Raw genomic sequence first — 15,934 nt, 5'->3', positions numbered from 1 at the left:
GTTAATTCCTTCATGCATGTCGGTGGGAACATGTATGATAATCTGCTTTCTCACAAATAGTATAAACGTCATAATACCACTCTCCATCAGCAAGAGGGTTCATAAATATTTATTCATGACTTGTTGATTTTCTCTTCTACTACATTTGCATCCCACTGGCATGTAATATTTTCGGAATTTTTAAAATTTTTAAAAACTTTTTTCCTTATTGGTGTGCTATTCTCTCTGTTCTCCTTTCTATAACTATACGGCATTAGGATTTCAATGGCTGGGAGGATTCGCCAAAGAGATGAATGTGCCTTCAGAGTGGGAGAGCATTCTTCAATGAGTGGGAAGTAATTCCAAAGTGCAAAAGAGGTTTTAATTGCATGGGAGTAGTCTTTTAATCAGAAAATTGAACCTTAAATTAATGGGAAAGGTCTTAAGTGATTGGGATGGATATGCAATACATGTAAGTGGTGTTCAACAAGTGGGGTCTGTTTTTAAAGAGAGGGAGGGTTTTTTCAATCAGTTGGAGTGGTATGAGTTGCACCATTCTTTGGCGGGGGTGTATTGAGTAGGTCAGGTCCTAGGTGATTTGGAGGCAGATCTTCATAAAGTGGTTATGGTTCAAATCATCAATGAAAATGTCAGGGCTTCAAAGTATATATTGGGTCTTCACAACGTAGGTCACGTCGACCTTGAATGACTCTGGTCTTGGATTAGTGGGCCCATTGTTAATGAATGGACCAGATCTTTAATGAAAAGGAGAGATCTCTAATGAGTAGGTAATGTCCTAACTGAGCCATCCACGTTATCACTGGTCGTCAATGAATGGGTCAGGACGGTAAATTGAGGGTTGAAGTAGTGGGAAGTATCCAAGGAATTGACCATGTCACGAATGAGTTGGTCAGTTCATCAGGGAAGGGGATGTAGCTCAACTCAAAAGAATGGATCATATCTACCGTGAGTCCTCCAGGTCTCCTATGACCCACAAGCTCAATGAGTAAGTTGGGTGTTCATAAATAAGTGGGATATATGTTTAAGGAGCCAGTGAGTGTGACGAAGGGTGGGTCAGGTCTAAAAACAGTGAATCAGGTCTTCAATGAGATTGTGAAAGCAATCCTTTGCAGGTTGGTGAGCCAGATGCGGTGCATATAGGGTGGCGAGGTCTCAACTCTGTCACACCAGCTGTTTCTGGGTCTGCAAATCTAGTATTTGCTAACAATATTTTAATATTTCTCCTCCTGCCTTCTCCTGTCACCACAGCGGCCGAAACATTCAGGGCAAAGACATTGTTGGCTAGGTCCATCAAGCATGGCAGATCTGTCCTCAATTTTATTTTATCCAAAAGAAAACCATCAAATTAGAGTTTTGTTTATTGGCAAAAACAAAACTAATGCCCCTCCCGACCACCCGCTCACCCACCTTTGATGGGAGCTTTCTCCTGGGGCAATTGAGTTATGTGTGGCTTTTCTTCTGTCCAGAACCACTATGACTGATATGGGATCATTGGCAGGACAGATGTGGGTGGTAAAGGCATGAAAGGGACTTTGGTGTGTGCAACAGTTTTCCTGACAATAAAATCACCAGCAGCTCTGCCATCAGGACAACTACATTGCCATGACTTCTAAAAGAAAACTGTGAACAGTTAGTGGGCAAACGAGAAATATTTTTTTGCGAACAGATGCACTTTAACACCCTCCTTTCAATGGGGCTCAAAATATTTATTGAACATGCCAGGTCTTCCTTGCCATGCTTTATTTAAATGTCTTTCTTCCTTTTTTTTCTTTCCTGATGATGCCTTGTTTTTCACTTTTTTTCTCTCTGTTCTGTGTAGATTTTTTCTTTCACTTTTGTCTGTACCTGTCTCACTAATTTAATTATTTTGTTGGTCTTCTGCAATGATCTTTATGTCCTTCCTTCTTTCCTTGTCCCAACAGAGCGTTCCCTCACTTTCAAATTTAGCTTTTCATAAGTGGAGCAATTACTGATAAGGATTGATTGGAAGAAGGGGATTTTCATAATTTCATACGGTTTCCAGTTTACTAGTATAACACACAAAAGTGAAAGGTTCTGTTTGTCTCAAAATCTCAAATGTGTGATAGATGTAGCATAAGAAAAAAGGCTTACATTCAACTATGACTGTAACGTTCTTCTCAGCCACACCATGTTTATTGCATGCCTTGCAACGGTAAGTAACAGCATCATGCCTGCTGACTTCAAGTCCCGGTCCGATGACATCGGCCTCCTCATCTTTTGAGCATTTGACGTCTGGCGCTGGATTGCCATCGGCCTCACAAGAGAACATGACGGTGGTCCCTTCCACCCAAGTCTGAGTGCTTGGACAGAGGGAGTCGCTAAATTCAGAACCATCTAAAATATATAAAAGATAACCGGTAAAATAAACACCCTTTAACCCATTTTTCAGATATGTTAATTTACCTGTAGTTGGGCTACCATAGTTATTAAATATTATACTACTTTCTAATCACAAGGAGGATTGCAGCCCCAAATTCAGAAGCACTTGAAAAACTAGAGACTAGCATGACTCCTAAACTAAATCCAACACTCAATAGGCATGTTACAATTGTGAGTAAATGTTGGGATGGTAAACTACTCTACCCGGTAACAGATGTTGATTCCTGCCGAGAGTGCCCCAGCTGCAGTGATAACTGGATCCTTGGTGCATATGTTTGTCATTGGTGAGCACAGATCGTGCATGTACACCGTGACCGAGGCCTGTCTCACAGACTGCAGCCTTGTTAGACTGAGAGGGGTGCACAAATGCTACCCCTGCAGTGATGAAGAGCTACTGTTTTCATGAAGAGATAAGTAGAACAAGCATAGTGGTGGCAGTATACCGTGTTTTTGTAGTAATAATTCGTGGGGTGAACAACACTTTTTTAGCTGTTTCACTAGAGTGGGTCCTACCGGCGCACTCATGTGAAATGCAGCTGCTGTATGCTTAACTTACCATTGGCCTACATCATGTTAATATGTAGCACTGTGCACTGCAAGTCTATCTGCATGTGAGTGCTGTGCTGTTCCTGGGCCAGTCTGTCGTACAGTACATGGAGGCCTGTGGGTTCCATATTGGAAACCAGACCAGAGCTTGGAAAGGCATGTGGAGGTGGAGACTGTTTTGTGGATTACCGCTTTCCTGAGTGCTGGGTGCGACACAAACTGGAGGAAGGAAGAACCAGACACTTGTGCAGTTCAAAAGGGTTATGTCATTTTGGAAAGATAACTCGACCGTGAAGCCTAGGCACATTCTCTGGAAGACGCAGAATCGTATAGAGCAGGGTAGGGCCTTTATAACCTTTGTTAGGTATATATGAGCGAGGCTAACATTCAGGTGGGATCCTCGTGTCACTCCCATGGCCTGTGTTGTGGAGCTGCCAAAGTTGGAGTTGCTCCGCTATAAAGGACAGAGGAGTGGGCACTTCAAAGGAGCTAACACCCCCAACCCAAACTTCAAAGACTGAAACACTATATCATATCTGTGTCTGGAAATTGATTACAAAAAGGGGAGCTTGAATCTCCCTTATTGTAAAATATTGAAACGTTGGTCAGTCAACAGTAACTATATGTCCGTGTGACGAGGACATCATCAAGGAGAAACAAGACCACTTGCCCTGGAGTCTGAAGCACCAGTATCAGTCTGCCCGCTACACCAGAGGACCCTGTGAGGAGAAGGAGTGTGCCTGGAGGGGACGAGGTTCAGTTGGAATCCTATCGAGTAGATCCCTGAAGTGAAGTGTAAGATTCTGTCCATTCAAGACTGATGCACCAATTGAGCTATCCTCCCATCTGCTGCCGCTCATGCCCCCCGTGTACCTGGTGAGGTCCACGGTGAAGATTAAGGGCCATTGCCCTGGTGCTTCCCTTTGACTGAATAGGGCCATCTCCCTGTGCAGGGCTGTGACCCAGAGAGCTGTTTCCCTGTGTGCCTCATGTTCATGGCCATCATATGGCAGGTGGGGGCAACAGTGAAGAGAGAGAGCAATCGCACTCGAGCAGCGAGCAAATGCAAAGCGTCTTGCGCTGTGACTTGTGTAAGCAGAGCATCGCCTTATTCACCAGAACCTAGACATCACCCAAGACATACTACCAGAATCAGGAGAACCTACTGCGTGATTGGAGGATGCCAGACCCCCAGCGGGCAGCATTCAGATTACTTTTCATGGCAGGCCATGGACAAGTGCTTGGGCTTTCCTTTTCCGTACAACAGCGGGAGCAGGTAAGACTGATCACCAGGCCGCAAAGCATCTGGGGAATTATGATTTGACTGTATTATTATGGCGCTGAGAAACTTTGACCCTTAAAAAGGCCATTATAGAATTTCTGGGACTTGTACCCACTACTGAAGCGTAAACTGAACGTTGCCTCAAGTTAATGTGGAATAGCCACAGTCTGTAGATTCAGAAGTGAGAGCCTTCACTTTGCATCATACATACATATTATTTTTTGCATCAAATGAAGTATCTGCCTGGACTTTCATTTATTGGGGTTAATGACCATATTTTGAGTCTTGTGCTCAGGCTCACCTGCACCTAACTTCCCCCAAGAAGCCACAACTTACAGTCGAGTCCTAAAGGAGTAGTACTTGGCCCAGTTACACAGAGCTGCTTGGAGGTCGGGCCCTGGCACATCAGAAGTTAAAGGCATCAAACCCCACGCTTGGGCCCAGTAACCCTTGCCCGCTCTGTGACTCTAGTAAGTGGATTCGGATAGCAACAAAATGTCCTGTCTCAACCATCTATTAGCCGTTTTTAGGTTTTGCCTGGCGATCCGCTGCGTAGCAGCGTTCGCACAGGGCGAAAACTTTTGTTTACAGTATGGGGGACTTGAACACTCCCCTTCTTCCATTGGCTAGCTCCATAAATGGAGGCTAGCCATTGAAAGACATCGTTGTCAATCACTTTTTCACTGTCAGAACGCGAATCGTGGGCGTTTCTGACTCTTTTTTTAAGTCCCGCCCCTTTTTGCCGTGTGTCCCGGGCCGCGCTGTGATTGACTGCCGGCCCGGGACACCCCCGTGACGTCCTTCCCCGGGCCACGCTGTGATTGGCTGCCGGCCCGGGACCTGACTTGTTTGAGACAAGTTGTCACGTATGCTTTCCACTTTCCTTATGGGATACAGCTGCAAGGTGATGGCAGCGCAAGTGACAATCATCATAGGGTCATACGTGATCGACTGCTAATCCACTGCTGGGGGCACAGTGACACCGCTTTTCACTGCGAGATCGTCCCCTTCTCATGCCGGCTCCATCGGAGACCCCCCCATGTGACTACAACAGGCCTGCCTGCGCGGACTATGCCACCATCATTTCCGTTCTGCGGCGCTGCCTTGAGTCTAGCCCCACGTACCATTGTATCGCCCCTGTGCAAAGTGAAGTAACTCCTCACCACGAGGACGACCCCCTTCTCACACCGGCTCCAGTGGGGACCCCCCACGTGACTACAATGGACCTGCCTGCGAGGCCTCAGCTACCATCATTTTAGTTCGGTAGTGCAGTCTTGAGTTTACCCCCACGTACCATCGCATCTCTGGGCCTGCTGCTGCCTCCCTGGCTGGAGCGTCTCCCACTCTAGGCGCTGCTGCCTGCCCTGGATCAAAGAACTGCCAAAGCTCTTATATGCAGACGGCGTATACGAGGTCGACCAACTTACACCAAGACACAGGCGGTGCTCCCCACCATCATCTGCTGTGAATCCAGCAAAGGAATTTTAGTTTCACGGCAAACTCTATGTACTTCTTTGGCTAATTTAATGCAAACCGAACGCACATTTTTGTGATGGTATTTTTTTTATTAAAGGGCTTGACGTTTAGCTGAGATGTCTGTTTACTTTAAAGCAAATCCAGCTAAGGGATTAATTGTTTACTATGATGCAAACCAAGGACGCATTTTTGTCATGATTTTTGTTTGCTTCATTTTCGGTCGTATTCATATTCGGCTGCGCTCTCTGTCTAATTTAATGCAAATTAAGTGAAGGTATTTTAGTTAACCTGCGATCTCTTTGTAGTTTGTTGTCTAATGCACTGCAAACCGAGCCCCATATTTGTAATAGGGTTTGTTTTATTTTTTGTTTTCGATGGGCTTTACTTTTAACTGAGATCTCTGCTTACTTTAAAGCAAATCCAGCTAAGGGATTAATGTTTGGCTGCGATCTTTGTTTACTATAATGCAAACCGAGGGGGCATTTTTGTGATAAATTTTGTTTGCTACATTATCAGACGTATTCATGTTTGGCTGCGATCTCTTTCGAATTTAATACAAATTCAGCGAAGGAATTTTAGTTTGGCTGCAATCTTTGTGTACTTTTTTATTTAATTCACTGCAAAGCGATCCGCATATTTGTAATGGGATTAGTTTTCATTTTTTTATCAAACGTCTTTACGTTGAGCTGAGATGTCTGTTTAGTTTGAAGCAAATCCAGCTAAGGGATTAACGTGTATCTGTGATCTTTGTTTACTATAATGCAAACAGAGTGCGCATTTTTGTGATGATTTTTGTTGACTTCTTTATCGGCCATATTCATGTTCTGCTGCGATCTCGGTAGAATTTATTACAAATTCAGCTAAGGTATTCTAGCTTGGCTGCAATCTTTGTGTACTTTTTATTTTAATTCACTGCAAAGCAATCCACATATACTTGTAATGGGATGCACCTTTCATTCCATCTTTCTATTACCCTCTCTCCCTTCCTCTCCTCTGTTTTTTTACAATGTCTCCTAGCTCTTTATTAACCTCTCTCCGCCCTTCCTTCCCTCTTTCTCTATCACTCCCCTTCGTGCTCTTTATTTTCCATCTCTCTCCCCTCCTCCGCCGCCCCCTCCTCTCCCCGGAGTGCCTGGGGTTTTAAAGTGCTGATACTAATCGGATTAGTGCCGAGTTGTTGTCAGAGCAGCCCTTGGTGCGGCCTGAGGGGACGTGTGCCCTGGTCCTGTGCAGGCCTCAAGCTCTTTAAGATGCAGAGAGCTCAATGGGTTAATGCCTGCGCCGCAGAAACTTCTACATAGCATGCTAGACACAGGATCACTTCCCAGGTACGCCTCTCTGCCTCTCATCCTTCTGAGGTCGGCAAACTGAGCCTGTTACATGGGGTGACCGGAACACCTGCTATTTACAGTGCTTAGAAGCGGCAGGAGAGCGGTTTGGAGCACTATTTAGAAAGTTCTTATTTTGCAGGGGGAATCCCTCAAGTAATTTAAAGTTAGACAAGAGCAACAGGTAACTATGAGGTCCAGTACCCGCCTCTCCTGCGGACACTGGAGCCTGGAAACCCCGGGACGCTAATGCGGGTGTAACTCAAACCGCACAACCGGCCTGCCACAAAATATTTGGAGCAACATTCTCGTAAGCTGTGCTTGCGGGTGCACGCCACGGAGCACTTCTGGCAACTTACTTATCGAGCGCCTGTTCAGCTGAATGCCTCTAGGCGCTAGCCAGGTCGTAGTTAGCGGGATACCCATTTCAATGACAACCATTTTTCCAGACAGCGACGTTTGCAGGCTGCATGTGTGCGGCCACTGTGACTCTTGGCACATGGGCCGGCACTCTGTGCTCCTGCCCCACGTCAACCAGCCTTTACAAGATGGCGACTGGTGAAATCTCCGGGCACACCTAAAGAGCGAGTAATGGGAAGGCTGGACTTAATTTTGACCATTGGTAACAATTAGGCCCGGCCGACATTTTAACAACAGCATTGTCATTTCAGGAATTGGTATGAAATTCACACAATTACGCCAGATCACATAATTATTATGCTGCAGTTCGCAACTCCATTATAGCGAGAGTGCGTAAAAACAATGAGAACAACCAGAGTGTCAGCAGCTATTTTGACAATTGTGTACTGCGCTGGAATCATTTTGGGCTAAAAATAAAGCGTTAAATGGCGGGTCCCTATTTTATGTAATTAAGTGTAACATTATATCATTTTCTTGAAAATCGGTGTAGTTACTCAAAAGCAACAACTTTGTCATGGCCCTGCCCCATTTGCGAGAGATTAAGCTATTGGCATTGTAAATGACAATGCCATTTATTTATTTATTTTCAAAACCTACACATAAATAAAAAAAATTGTCAATTACAATGCCAATAGCTCAAACTTTTCAAAGGGCGAAACCATTGAATTGTAAATGCTTGTTTTTTTATTCCCTGAAAACTGTAGGTGTAAATGTATATAAATGCATACTTGAGTGCTGTGGGAAACATACCTACAATGAGAGTCTCACAACTTTTTAAACAGGTATAGTAGTTGTAAAAGTGTACAAACACAACTTACATTCAACTGTCAATGTTATGTTCTTAACGCTGTGGCCATGAATGTTGGTAGCCAGACATTGATAGACTCCAGACTGGTTCCTTGTGGCTTCAGTCCAATCACTAATCAGATTTGCCCCTCCGTCCTTGGTGCATTCAACATTAGAAGGTGGGTTTCCATCAGCTTCACAGAAGAAGGCAGCCAAAGAACCTTCCTTCCATGTCTGACTTGCGGGACAAAGGGAGGTACTGAAATCAGGTGCATCTAGAAAATATCACAGGAAAATACGGTAAATTGTCTTGCATACATTCCTAAGTGCTTCTGCGCAAAAGAGCACATATGTTAAAAAAAAAAAGGATTGCACAAACTGTCATTTTAAATATATCGGGCCTTATTTACAAGGAATTAACACAGCATAGTGCTGCAAGACATATGCCTTTTCAGTGCTTTGTTAATTCCAATGCACAGGGATGCATCATATCTACAATGATACAATGGCTTTTTGAAACTTCTATATGTGCTGCAGAATGCAGCACACATAGAAAGACGAAATAAATGAGGAGAAATTAGAGCATTTGTGGGGAGGTGGAGCATTCTGATGCATTTCCAGGTTCATGATTTCTCGTAAATTCGGAAATGTGGCAGAAGCCATGGGTGTTGCGTTGAAACACCCACAGCAACGCCCATGACACGTCCCTTTCACGCAATGTGTTGCATGTAAAGGGGCCATATTTACAAGGGCACGAAAAGCCACGTAGGGTGAATTTACGTGTCCTTGTAAATATGGGGCAGCAGGTTTCGCTGCTGGTGCATCACAAAACGCCAAGCACTGGTGGCGCAAGAGGCTTGTAAATAAGCCCCATAGTTTTGTTTAATTTAGAATTTTCTATCTTTATCTTGGGCATTATTTACATTCCTCTCTCTGTCAATCTTACTCTTTTCCTTTTTGTTCCTCTCTCATTCCCTTTTCCTGTCCCTACACTACTGTCAGTAGGTGAACGAATCGAATCGAATGGACCACATTTTTACTGAGCAGGCATCCACAATGAAAGGATCAATGATTCGGAGAAGGATGGGTGTTCGATAAGCAAGGAGGACCATAATGATCAGACAGGGTCTTAAATAAATTGGCCACAGCATTCTGGTGAAGATCATATCTTTCATTTCAATAGGTGAACTAAGTCTTCAAGTTGTCAAAGGGTGGTTCAGTTTGTCCATGAGGGTATCAGAATGTTATTTAGTGGGATGGCTCTCTAAGTTAGCAGGAAAAGGCTAGCATGTTCAAGGAAGTGACTTTGTCTTCAATGAGCTGTGTATATCTTCAATGAGCAAATTTGATTATCAGTGAGTGAATCATATCTTCATTTAATTGATCCTAACTTCAATTAATGTGTCATGATTGAGAGAAGGGTCACCTTTTTAATGATCTGGTCAAGTGTTCATAGCATTGGCAAGCCCCTTCATGGGTAGGTCTAGCATAATCTGAGCTTACTGAGCAGCCAATGCATATCTCACGTTTGCAAACAGAGAGTCAGTACTCCATGGTTGAGTCAGGATCTCAATGGGTGGATCAGATCTTCAACGAGTGAGTCAGGCCTTCACTGATTGGACCAACTGAGTTGTTATGAGTCTTAAGTAAATGTAAATTGATACTTGTATAGCGCACTACTCACCCGCAAGGGTCTCAAGGTGCTTGTACGAATACCGCTGTGGAACCCATCCTGGCTTTCCCTGTGAGGCGTCCACTCCTGGGCACCCCCAAGGTGGAGGCCAGGCATCCTTAGCGTTGTGGGGGCCGTTGTGGAGATTAAGCAAGCTATTGCCCAGAGTTGCAGAGTGGGACTCCATGATTGGAATAGGCACCGAGGCGAGAATTATCAGGTCCGTGGAATTTTTTTGAGCCAAAGACATGCCGAGGCGGGAAATTGAACCCTGGTCCCGGGCTAGACCTCTGCATCAGGGTCTGCCGCTCTAATCATTGAGCCACATTTTCTTGATCAAGCTTTCATGGAGATTGTGAAGTCTCTGATGAGTGGGCTTTAATTTTTAATCAGTGGACCAAGTATTCATTACAAAGGTCTGTTACATGGCTGGTGCCCAACAGAGTCTCTGAAGCTGCTTCTAGGTCTAGACATCCAGTTCTTCAAAGTCATAGTCTGAAAAAGATATGTGCTAACGCTTTTAGTAGCCATGTTGCCTCCAACACTGTGAGTGCCTAGCAGAAGGTGGAGTTTTCTAGGGTACTTGGCTCCCAAGAAGGAGGTGAAAAAAACAGTAGACTTCTAAAATCACTGACAGTATTTGTGGAGTTGATAAAATGTTCAAAAAGAGGGTCACATCTTCATTGAGTAGGTAGACATTGCTGAGAATCTCATGGTTTCAAAAAGGATGTCTTGTATTCAATCAGTGAATGTCATCAATAATTTGCCTTTCTTTTCAGTGAGTGGGTTGGGTTTTCAATAATTGGGTCAGGTCTTCTGTGAGTTGACTGAGTCTTCAATGGCTAAATGAGATCTTCACAGAAAAAGTAAACCTTTCCAATGAGTAGGTCAGATGCTTTCTGTGTGGAAGGGATTTAGAGTAATTGCTTTGAATTTCCAATGAGGAGGTGTGTCTTCAATGAGTGTATTAGGTCATCCAAGAATGCATTCTTAAAGGGGTTTATCAGTTCTTTGAACTGTATCTCAGGTCATGAAAATGGGGTTCAGGTCTATTAAAAGTGTGTCTCATCCTCTAAGAGAGGCTATAGACTTCAGGTTTTAAAAGTATACATTCGTCCTACAAGGAACTTGTGCTTAATAAGTTTGTAGGAACTCTGGGGCATATGTAGGTAATTTTTGTTTTGCGATTCTCAAATTGCGATTTTTAGGGAATCGCAATTAGAGAATCGCAAAATGAAATGTAGGTAGGATTAGCAAATTTTTTGGCGAATCCCACTTATTCCTTATTTGCGAATCGCAAATTGAGAATCGCAAATAAGGATTACCTTCTTATTCATTCCTAAGGGCTAGCAGGCCCATAGGAATGAATAGGAAGACATTCTCAATTTGCGATTCTCAATTAGAGAATCGCAAATTGAGAATGCAATTTCAGGGTTGTAACAGTGTCAATAGGACACCCTTTTGCACCCCTGAAATTAACATGTGTGTACATGTGGCCCACATACATAACCTAAGGGCATGTATGTGACCCACATGGCACTTTGATAAATGCCAAAAAGTGCATTTTTCAAAGAAATCGCAAAATACCACCAACCTAAAGTTGGTGGTATTTTGCGATTCCTTAAGCCTAAATTCACACAACTTGGGTGCTTCCTACATTGCATTTAAGGAATTGCAATTTGCGATTCCTTAAAGGCAAAAGCAAAATAAGGAATCACAAATTTTGCGATTCCTTATTTTGCATGTGGGTTTTTGTGTGCTACATAGCACACTGCCCTAATTGCGATCGCAAATGCTGAAATTCGGCGAATTTCAGGATTTGCGAGCGCAAATAGGCTTCCCTCATATGGCCCTATGTCATTTCTTCAATTGGTTGCAAGTATCTGTATTAGTGCATATTTATCACCAGGATTAAAATGCTACATGCCTAGACCCTAAACAATATATGTAGAGGCCTGCAAACACCCCGAAAAGACTGGTGAGTTGAGTAAGGCAAAGGGCCCCCTCCTGGTTGTTGGGATCTGGGCTAACTCTTCAATGGAGATGCTCTGAATTTTGTCAGCTTCTTCTTGGAGAACACACAGGCAATTACACTTGACAAGTCAGCATAAGGAACGATGAAGAAGACCAGTGAGATTGGGACAATTATGATGAATGTTTCATGAAGTGAGTTAATGGTAGAGGGATCTTACGTAACAAGCATGTGTCTTGGGCAATAGAAAACTGCAAATATTGGTAGCCAGGGACACGCTGTTTACTTACAGGCAACATTTAACACGAATGACGCTGTCTTTGATATATTCAGAAATCCCAGTGTGACTTCGCATGTAATTTTCCTTCTGTGATCTTCTTTTTGTATTCTCAAGATGTGGTTGCATACAATCTCTGTTATTCCTTCACAAATCTTCAATGTGGTATTGCCCCTGATTACTACTGAAGCTTCGCTTGGGTCAGATTCTGGTAACACACATGTGATATTCACGTCTTGACCAGCCAATGTATTCACATCTTGTATATTCAGGAACGGTTCAGGAAAGTCTATAAATATAGAGTTAAGAAAGATAATTAGTACCTCAACTGGAGGAATGTGAGTGTAGCCTGAAAAATGTTTATTTCCATATTATCTCTCTACAATGTAAAAGAGTGCATATCCATGCATGTGCTTACTTTGTGCCCTGCTATTCCATTTACGGGAAGATATTGACCTTTGCTCCTTTCTGTGTTACCCTTTAACAGGAATCATTCACAACTCTCAAACCAACAGCCTAAAATATCCACTTATGTTACATCAGCACCAAGTAGTACAAAAGTTAAATACCATGTACATGCAATGCTAGCATCTGAAATGAATTGTGTCAAGGAATGGGCAGAAAAGCCCTGTTCCCTAAAATGAGAGATGTAGGTAGCTCTTCCATATGTCAACTAGGCCTGTCTGCACATTTTAGACCTCCAAAATCATGGACTTATATAAAATAGCTCCCTGTAAATGTCAACTTGTTTGAAAGTCCTAACTCCAGCCCAAAACACTCACTACCTGTTTTGGGTATATTGTGGTAAACCATTGACAGTGACAATAAATGCACGTCAAGAAGATTTTTTTGTAAGGAGATATTTAAGTATGATAGATATATGCATTTGAGTCAACATTGTCGCTGTTTGTGTCATATGCTGGTGAGTACAGAAGGCAACGTGCTCATTCTTTATGGTAGTTCAATTCTGTGTTTGACACCAATGCCCATAACACATGATCCTTTTACCAAGAAGCGCAATTAGAAATTCTTCACCCCACACACACACACACACACACACACACACACACACACACACAAAACAAAACACAATAGGAAGCAAGCAAAGGCACCCAGTCTGCCTATGACTTGTACATAGCATGGAGCACAAACACAAGACACAGACGAGCACATCCACAACCCAATGTAACCAGAACAATCAACATGGGACGACATAGTCTGTCCATGATTTACACTTAATCTGAAGTGTTGCTCACAATCAGTAGTATGCCCATGAACGACACACAGCCCGAAAAAATTATGTATGCAACCCACAACTTGCCTGCGACCAAGAACTTGCCTGTGATTTACACAGAAGGTGGTGCAATGCATGTGACTCTCAAGCAGCCCATAACTTAACCCCTTCAGTGCTAAGGCACCATTAATATTTACATTAATTTTCCATTGAAATGAATGGAAAGTTCATGACGAGTTACCCTTGTCATTAGCATCCAAGGGGTTAAAGACACCGAAGGTGAAACACCTGTGCCAAACAGCGGGCATCATGACTTATGTAGAGTAAAGGTGTGACACATGCCACCGACTTATACATGAAAATAGCATGATGCATGGTACTAGAAAATGTGCCTACGTTTTGCTACTAGTCTGACATGAGAAAAAAAAACACAATCAGTGTGTTGAAGACCTAAACAACACATGCCACACATGATCCAGAATTGGATAGGTGACAGGAAAACCAGCACCAGGATGCCTTGCTGGTGATGTGTTCGAAATAAATATAAATACCATAACAAGATATACATGAAACCAGCATGTGGCCTTGACTGACTTACCTATGGTTAAGTAACTAAAAAAGAGTCCACCAGTACTCAAAGACAAATTAGCTATCTTTCCAGGGAACTTTACAGTATTCAAGAATAGCGATATGTTTTCTTAAAATAACCCTCACCCACTAAAATGTCCCTTGGTGGCATGCTTCATCATCGGGTTCTTCTCGCCGGCTGCGCAACGCGGCGTGCTGGGACCGACAAAGACGTGAGGGCACTTTGTATGGTGTGGACTATAAAGGGATTAGTGATAAGAGTGGGAGGGTCAAACTCTTGAGTTTAAAAAATATTTGGCTACGTGCAAAATAGCTTTTATTGACTCCTGTAGCTGATATTATTAAAACGGGGAAGAGCAGAGTAACACACTGTGATGGGTGTGTGTCTCCTGGTCTACATGTTTAAAGCTTTCAGGATCAAATTTAATAATTCTAAAAAACACTTCTAGAACAAAACCTTATTGGTCTACCTAATTATTATTAAGGTGAGAGGTTCCCTGGAAAGATAGCTAATTTGTCTTTGCGTACGGGTGGACTCTTTTTTCATTACTTATATAAGAAAGGAGGTCGAGTCCACGGTAGAACATTACCTCTCTCTCCCTTTTTGATTTGATTTGTTTTTTTATCTATGGTTAAAAACATGCACTTCCTCAATATGCATGTCAAAGCCCCCCATAAAAGCACAAGTAATAAGTCAATGGACTTCCCCAACATGCGTAAGACCAAGTCACACATCTAACCAGTAATAGACAACATACTGGAGAAAAGTATTACAACAAAAAAGTAAATACCAGACAACTACGCAATTACTTATAACATAGAGAGCACATTTTTGTACTAGGCACAAACAAACTTGAAACTTGTAACACTAAAAATGACATCCATAGCCTATAAAATAACCTATATTGGTAAAACATGAGCATCTTCACCCTACTACACATTCAAGCACCAATAAACAGTCCAACCCAAACTTCCAAGCCAGCCCTCCTCAGAAGAGAAATGTAAGCAACTTCTTACTGGTTTCAATTATAGCTAGACTCATCAGTAAGTCATAGCTTCAGTTGTGTGGTAGACCGAGCATGGGACCCACATCTGGGCATACCAGTCACACTTTGGGTTTCACTGTGAGGAAAATAGAGAGGTGAAGGGTGGAATGTTGGCAAAAGTATCACTCAATGGCAATCACTGCGGCCACATTCCAGTCTCTCATTTTCTTGCAATGTGTCACTTTACACAAATGACTAACCACATGAAAATCAACCTTTGTCCTGCTCCAATAGGAATAGTCCAGCCCGAATGTCAAGACAAGGCCCTCCCCAAATGTTTCTTTCCATCACGTTGTTTGTAACAACAGGGGCTCTAACACAAACAAACATATTGCCTGATGTGGATCCCATGCTCACTGTGCCAGAGGATTCAAGTTGCATCTCACTACTATTCAAATAGGCGAAACTGGTCTGCGGTTGTATGCGATTCTGTCTGCAGTGATCTTGCACTGGAAGAGCGGGCTGGGCTTTACCTATTAGAGTTGGGCCAAGACTAATTTACGTAGGGCTGGACACTGTCTACAGTGGCTCAGTGGCAAAATACAATGGACTAGAATGTGGTCAGAAGGATCGTCAGTGGCTCAAATTAATTCAGTGGCTAAGATGAATTCAAGCACCCTTTCATCACTTTGCTATTTTTGCAGCACCAACATCTTTAATACATCTTGCCTATGCCTGATTGCATTTTTTAAAAGCGAGTCAGACCGTATGTTTCTGAATTCTTAAAAGTTTTAACAAATCAGAAATATATACTCCATATCATATTTCACAACAAGACTGTCTAAGCTGCATTTCCTTTTTACTGTCAAATTGTTGGATCGATGTCCTTTGCTCAGTCCAGTCAATTTCAACCTGAATTTTTAAAACTTGTATGCCTTTACAGGGATCTCTGATGTCAAGGTGGAGG

The 15,934-nt window shown here is 42.9% G+C and overlaps 1 protein-coding gene across 1 annotated transcript in view; it reads right to left on the bottom strand.

Moving 5' to 3' along the window:
- The window catches only part of LOC147748140 (intercellular adhesion molecule 5-like), a 235,233-nt gene that overhangs the window by 116,897 nt on the left and 102,402 nt on the right, over window positions 1-15,934 (bottom strand). Inside the window, exons 5-7 of the mRNA XM_086958983.1 lie at window positions 12,173-12,448; window positions 8,271-8,513; window positions 2,113-2,355 (exon numbers count right to left, since the gene is read on the bottom strand). Coding sequence (XP_086815109.1) covers window positions 2,113-2,355; window positions 8,271-8,513; window positions 12,173-12,448 — 762 coding nt within the window. The remainder of the gene's footprint in view (window positions 1-2,112; window positions 2,356-8,270; window positions 8,514-12,172; window positions 12,449-15,934) is intronic.

Source organism: Lissotriton vulgaris, chromosome 1_1 (assembly GCF_964263255.1).
Source record: "Lissotriton vulgaris chromosome 1_1, aLisVul1.2, whole genome shotgun sequence".
NCBI lineage: Eukaryota > Metazoa > Chordata > Amphibia > Caudata > Salamandridae > Lissotriton > Lissotriton vulgaris.
The sequence above is the reverse complement of the archived record's forward strand: the minus strand, read 5'-3'. Positions and strand labels throughout refer to the sequence as shown.